The sequence below is a fragment of the Physcomitrium patens genome, chromosome 21 (assembly GCF_059467195.1).
Source record: "Physcomitrium patens ecotype Gransden chromosome 21, ASM5946719v1, whole genome shotgun sequence".
Classification (NCBI taxonomy): Eukaryota; Viridiplantae; Streptophyta; class Bryopsida; order Funariales; family Funariaceae; genus Physcomitrium; species Physcomitrium patens.
This window is the reverse complement of record NC_143430.1, coordinates 13,456,637-13,463,861: the sequence shown is the minus strand read 5'-3', so window position 1 is coordinate 13,463,861 and position 7,225 is coordinate 13,456,637. Positions and strand designations below refer to the sequence as shown.

The window sequence follows — 7,225 nt, the reverse complement described above, 5'->3', positions numbered from 1 at the left end:
AGGATGGGTAGGACGAGAACGAGGACGAGGAGAGCTCGTTCTGACAAGACGAGGCAGGTTTAAAGAGCTCTGACTTAACCACGTGAACACCTGGGGTGGGTGGTGGGGGCAGCAGGGGAGACACACTGTCAGAGAGGCTTTAAATTGAGATTGTGAAAGATGGGTTGTGTCTGAGACTTGGTAAAAATATAATCATAAAAACAATACTAACAACCAAACAAACATAAAAACAAAGAGAACAACAACAACAACAAAAAAAACAACAATAATAATAATAACGGAAAAGAGAAAGAGAAGGGAAGAGAAGCTTGTGCATGATGAGCCTGGAGCACAGAAGGTTGAAGGAGGTGTGCGACCTTCCAAGGCAGTGGGATCATCAAACCTTGTCTTTGTTCCAGTCAGCTTCGGCGTTGCTCGAAGAGTTCCCACAAAAACCCAAGCATGCCATGAGTTTTTTTGCCTGCACGCAGATCAAATTGTCGCTGGAGCTTGGAGAGCTTGTCGTATACGGGTTTACCCTGACGGTGTCAGCAAAGGGGCACGTATCATTGGCCTCATCCGAATGCGTTGGCGGAGTCAGTGATGCTGATCACTTCTTCCCTCCATGTGTCTCTGCAGGGTTGCTCACACACACACACACACTGATTGCTATCCCACATTGGCCAGGGCAACACGATTCCCTTTCTTCACACTCATCACTCACTAACACGACAAATCAGTCGCTGCAAGTCTCTCAACTCAAGCCACCCCAAAGTGAATGCCATGAAATGAGTGGAAATTGCAACAAAAAGATTACTCTGACAAGTTGATGCGGCTGTCACCAGGAACTGTGGTAGGTATGATCGGGGTGCTCTGGAGTCAAATAGTGATGACCTCTCACTTGTTTCCTGCTTTTTGTACTTAGAGGTAATTCCACACTTTCACCAGAACCTCGCCAGATCAATTCAAGATCGGAACATAGACATCGAAGGATGAAATATGGTTGATAACTTCGGTGACTTAGGTTTGGAACGACAAGCACAGGAGTGTATCAATTTTTATCTTGCTTTACCGGCCCCACTAAATGGTTCACACCACACAATTCACACCAAACCAAGTAGACAGAATCAAGTAAGGCAACAGCAACATCTAAGATGGAAGATCCACATCAAACCTATCCAAATCCATTGATGAGTTAGTTTAAACTTTGCTGAGAAAATTCCAAGTTATAGATTGAGGCTGCAAATTGAATTTCTATTAGGTGATCGTTCAATGTAAGAATATTTTTACTACACGTATATAAAATAAATGAAGACAGCTGAAATTGGTGCATTAATCGTTATTTATATTTTTAAATTTTGTTTGGACACAATGACAAGTGATGGGCATGATGTGCATGATGGGCGAAATAAAATTCATTGAAAGTTTACGGATATTGTTCTTCTGAAGTAGAATAGCTCCTGTTTTGTAAGACAGTTGAAAGGATGCGCAGACATACATCAAGCTTGATGACTTGCAATATTTCCAACGACGTATCAAAAACTATGCAAGATTTTCATTCCTCAATACCTGCAAGCATCACGCTTTTCACTTTCCAAGAAAGCATGTAGATAACAAAAGCACATGATTTGGTGTTCTGAAAAACGTCACACCCAACTCGTAGGATATGTCGTAAGGAACTTGTGAACGAGTAAGAAAAACCCAACTCGTAGGATATGTCGTAAGGAACTTGTGAACGAGTAAGAAAAACCCAACTCACGTCGAGACTCGGCACGAATCATTTCCCATACCAGTTAAGAGAAATGCTGATATATAGTCCAATAACCGAGGATCCAGTTCCATAGTCAATAATGATGTGCAGAAGTTCCTTCCTTCCGTATGTAGGCTGCGACAAGAAATCTACAAGCCTGAACAATCGTATCGCTTACGGTTATGGCATTAGCGAGAACCAACGGTTTAAAAAATTGCATTCAAGAGGAAAAGAAAGTTTGCTACAAAACAACGCACATCGATCTCACGATCTCTTCCTCTCACCTTCTAGCTCAATGAATTCGTGTTTGCATAGTCAGTAACGTAGTTCACCCTCCAGCAGCTGCGCCACATTCTTTAAAGATAATGAGTTTGTCATACAATCCAGCACTGCATGGCAATCACCGGCACCCTCATTTACAATTGCCACTCTCTTTGTTTCCGCCCATAATTTAGCTTCAGGGTTCATTCAACAGATGTGTATCTGGAACACTTACTGTCCGCTGGCCTCTCTCCGAACAGCAGCAAGTAAGCCTTCCGTCAACCTCTGCACATGCAACAGCTGCAAGGCACAGGGGTTTTAAGGACTTCCACAGATTCCCATCGACGCCACTAGTTCCAAAGTGATGTACGTTGGGGAGTTTTCTTTTAGGTTCGAAGGCTTATAACATCAGTGAGTCCATAAGATTGGGAAAAGTGGAGTAGGAGTGTCACGATTGCGGAGGTTGTTCCCACCCGCGATGGGATGAAGGAGGTCATCTCGAATCACGTGGCAACGGAGCCCTGGTCTTGTGCCCCCTTCATCGCCCGAGTCTGCAATGGCCATGACATGTCAAGAATATGCCAGCATCTGTAAAGATCTTCAAACTCAGACTCTGTGCTTCCCCCTGTGCCACCCAACAACTCACGAGTCTCATACTCTTGTTACAACTTCGAAACTACCCTAATTAAATCCTTGCGTTCAATTTTGACTGTGATTTGAAAATTTTGCTCTCACAATTAAATTGCACGCATATGTACATCCCGAACAATGTGGGTTTGTTACCACCATTGAGAACGGATGCGATGGTCTCATGCTGTGTTATCAAGCAGTGCCAGGGTAGAATCTCTTTCATTTAGGGCTTCAGTCTTCTAAAGCCACAAAAATTCAAATAAAAGTAATTGCAAGAATGTCACTCGAGCTCTCATCTCCCAGGATGACTCAGACGAAGCTCCACAATGCTGCGTTGGCAGTCGTGCTGAAAACGAAGAAATTGTGCCAAACCTTCCAAACCCTGCGCCATAATGGAGCTAAACACCAAAACAGTATGCCCCTACTAGACGAGTGTGCACTTGACTGGAGTGAGCTTGTTATTAGCACCAAGAAAGGCTCTGAAAAAGTCCTGGATTGCAAAGACTAAGAAGGCCAGAAATAGACCCAAATGCACTGACGCCGTTCCGCAGCTGCAACGCCAGTTTCGCCATGACGCTAGGTGATCATACCCGCCAGAAATATTGAGAGCTCCCGCCTTAGGCTTCAAGGCATGATGACCGCTGGCATCAAGATAAGTAAGCTTCCATGAACGAAAGTCGTGCTCTCGAGGGATGAGTGCTTTGCTACATCCACGCAGTGCGCAAGATTAATCGTAACCACAGAAAGTGAAATAACATACTGTCAAGGCTGACGCGACACTCTCGTGTTCTACGTGGAGGAAACCTAAATCCGCATACCACTCAAGTAACTTATCTGCTTTCCTACCCAGTACACCATAGCTTTCCAACTTCTCGGTCCATACCTTCGCCAAGGCTACAAAGTGGCGAACCTGGTCTGCACCTCGTCCCCATTGCCACACATCTTCCCCCTCTTAAACTATCATTCAAGGATCTACTCTAAGTGGGTCCGACCTGACGCCTCATTCCATCCTCCAGCAACTGACTGGCTGTTCCCCTCGCGATTGGGTCGTCGTATAAGGTGGTCAATGATGTCTGAGTTGCTGGGGTGAAAGCGAGGAGGCACGACTTCGTGGTTGTCCATTGGTGGGGTTTGTTGTGGTCGCCTCCAGGGAACGGTGGTGTGTGGTAGCGGTCCGCCTCATGGTTCCCTCGCTCTGACTGTCGGAGAATAGTAGTCGACAAGGGCGTTTGCTCCGCACTCGCAGTGCCATAGTTTTTGTTGCTGGGGTTTTCCGACTTTTATGCGTCGGTGACTAGTTACTGAGGTTTTTGAGCAGGTAGTCGGTGCGTTGCGTGGTTACGGGGAATATATATACAAGTTGAGGCCTGTTGGTCAGAGAAGTAGCGTCTCGGAGTTCTGTGGCTTGAGAGTGTGGTGGCTTAGTGTTCTGGCAGGGAAGGAGGTTGGTATTGAATCAGATGATTCATGTGAAGGAGTGTGTTGATTGGTAACCAGTGGACTTTGTTGCTGTATCAACGCAAGAGCCATTATTTCATCGCCCGCCTTGACCCCCACCTCCCCTGTTCCATTGTCACAAGCTGAAACATACCTAAGCTCAGCAAACCAAAATACCTTCTACAACTTCGTATCCTATTTCTATTTTTCTTGAAATAGTGCTAAGCGAAGGTGTACTAGTTTTTGTGTTGTTTCGGTGTTTGACGAAATCCGAAGTTGGCTTCTCCGAGTTTCCAAGTTGCTTTGTGTAACCGACGCATCGGAAGTTACCACACCTTTCACCCTTTTACATACTTGGAGATGTAGCATCCTTTGACGGGGTTTTGGGACTCCTTGAATCCCTAAGTTTTTCTCTCCCAACTTGGGGTTTTCTCGTTTCTTACTGTATCTGGAGATTTTGAGAATCGTAACATAGTTCAGAAGGATCGTCACTGGGATATTTGCGGTGAGCACGATGCCGGGACTTCGGAGACACCCAGGCATCAGTTCATACACCAACTCCATCTACCATGCGGATATGCTCACTCCTCCCACCGCTATGGATCAGTATTCATGGGACCGCGACAAATCCATCATTTCTCGAAGGCCTGTAACGAGCCGGCAGGTTGTACCTCGCCCTCTTCTGTGGTTTCAGAAGGAGAGGAGAGACCAGTGCAATTATCTAGGTACCAAGGCTCCCAGCACCGCTCCTGCAGTGCCAGTGTGCCACGGCAGCAATGAAAGTGATGACCTGCAGGCCATGGTGCACGAGTTTATCGAGAATGATCCGTTGGAGTACATGGATGGAGTGGACAGCGATGGCCCTTCCCCCGGCAAGAAACTTATAGAAAATTTACAGGTTTGTCCACTCTTTCGATCCTTACTCTTAAATGCTCTTTAGCTTGTCCAAGCGTGATCGATTCCCACAGCATCAATAGTAATGACTCGAGTCGCTGTGATGTCTGAATCAATCCTTAAACCGGAAGTGGAGCCCTCGGGACTATTTAGTAGATAAGTTGGGCTTGATCTTGAATCGGGAGTAAGAGTAACTTTGAACCCCATTCCCATGTAAGCATGGGATGGGCACACGAGGCCAAGAGGGGACTGTGTGAGGAAGGAACTGTAGCCCTCCTTTATACTCGCCTCATATAGCTCTGTCTTGCATTTTTCAATTCAAGGAGGTATTGTGCCTCGGATAATCGCCCCAAAATCGTGACAATGATTTCATGTTATTTTTTTCTCCTGGTCACGTTCCGCTGTCTTGATTGAACCTATGTAGGAGGAGAAACCACTTTGACGGTTTGGGTTTGGATTCTGTAGATGCGCATAGCGCCAAGTGTGCTTGAACGAGAACTGGCGACAGAGGTGAAGCTGCTCCTGCTTTCTATCAAGGAAGACTTGGATCTCGTCTGTGACCCTGAGGGCTCTGCTTGCAAAGGGGGTTGTGTCAAGCGCTTTGTGGTCAAGCATCTCCAGGTTACCGGATACGATGCAGCTTTGCGCAAATCCAAGTGGATCAGCTCTGGCCGAGTTCCTGGAGGTCACATTCCACACCCAAATCCCTCTTGAATTCCAGTTCTTTATCTGTATTCCGGCGATCGTGTCAACGAACGGGGTTTGGTGTTGACAAGAGAGATGAACCTAGCTAGCGTTGGCATCCTCTCATACTTGATTTGTCCTGAATCTTATGCAGGCGAGTATGAGTACATTGACGTGATCATCAACGATGACCGAGAGATGGAACGGCTTATTGTGGATGTAGATTTCCCAGCTCAGTTTGAGATTGCAAGACCCAGCCAGCAATACGAAGCCGCTTTGAAGATCCTTCCTGCAGTCTTCGTCGGCTCACCAACGAAGTTGAAGCAGATCCTGCAGTTCATGTCGGAGGCTGCAAAAGCATCCTTGCGACAGAGCGATATGCATCTTCCTCCATGGCGCACATTTGTCTATATGAGTTCGAAGTGGCTATCGATGTCCGAGCGAAAGATCGACCCAGTCCCAATGTCGTCCACTAAACAACCCCGCAGCTTCCACTGGCAGGAGAACAAGACCCTCGTCTCAACCGTTGCCAAGCAATGTATGGAGCAATTGCGCCATACTAAAATGATCCTAGTTGTGGAAATGAAGTCGTCAGGCGTTGTGGCCAACCTCACACGTGGGCGAAGTTCACGTGTCAGTCCGCCCCTCCGAACCGTTGTGTAAGTAACTCGCTGCATGGCTCCAGAATGCATTGAAAACTAAAATCATTGCAGTGATCGGAATTTGTTAAATTTTTCTCGAGTACACGAGAAGAACCGAAATTTTGATACCAGTTTTGGCCGTTGAAATTTTGATACCAATTTCCCCCCTAGGCAGATTCAGGTTTAGAGTTTTAGGATTTGCGTTTGATGTTCCTAGCTGAAGCAACCCCTGGCGATAACTATGTCGGATCAGTCCAGTATGAAGAGATTTATAGAGGATGGTTGGCTACCAGCAGTTGGGACTGCAACTTGCTGATCCATACTTGAACCGAAAACACCAACATCGCGGCATACTTTCCCTGTCACTGTCATCATGGAAAGGATTCATGTTTGGCTAGATGACCTCGAAGAGTCTTAGAAGTTAGATTAACGCACGGCTTGACACTCTTGTAACTGTTTTTGAGAGACTGGGCACTTCAGCGTCCAAACTGCTGCTGCTTCGCTAGAGACTTTGCCCATTATTTTGCATTCAGCATGCTAGTAGCTTTTATTGTTCAACTAGCATCCCACCTGTCGGAACAGTGAAAATCGATATAATTGTCATGTGTAGACAGTGAGGAGGTGACCTCTACCAGAGGACCTTGCGGAAGTGAGAAAAAATCTTTTTTTTCGATTAAATGTGATGCTCCATCAAAGGCGATTGGCTGTTTCTAATTGATGCAGCTCTTTGTGAATCCTCTGTGGCTGCTTGCAGTGATTATTTTATGAGTCACCCTCATGAACCTTTCTATGCTTGATTAATTCTCAACACTTTCGTGCATTTGCGTGCTTTCTGAGGTTCTCTGTCTTGTATACTTAGTCAGTGTGAGGAAACGTGATCACATAGCGGTTCCATTACCTTCAGTGTTTGAATGTTAAATTTAATGTAGCTAAATGAGTAGTGGTCAAC

General features: G+C 45.9%; 1 protein-coding gene and 1 long non-coding RNA gene across 2 annotated transcripts; one reads left to right on the top strand and one right to left on the bottom strand.

Moving 5' to 3' along the window:
- Positions 1–1,512: 1,512 nt before the first annotated feature.
- LOC112274387 (uncharacterized) lies at positions 1,513–2,151 on the bottom strand. The gene is made up of 2 exons (XR_002967427.3): positions 2,014–2,151; positions 1,513–1,886 (listed from the first exon to the last, which is right to left on the bottom strand). It is a non-coding gene; the product is annotated as an uncharacterized LOC112274387 (long non-coding RNA).
- A 1,492-nt stretch (positions 2,152–3,643) lies between these two features.
- LOC112274386 (uncharacterized) lies at positions 3,644–7,010 on the top strand. The gene is made up of 3 exons (XM_024503842.3): positions 3,644–4,955; positions 5,417–5,636; positions 5,790–7,010. Exons 1-3 carry the CDS (start codon positions 4,572–4,574, stop codon positions 6,296–6,298), a joined length of 1,113 nt encoding a protein of 370 aa, XP_024359610.1. The 5' UTR covers positions 3,644–4,571; the 3' UTR covers positions 6,299–7,010.
- The last annotated feature ends 215 nt before the right edge of the window (positions 7,011–7,225 follow it).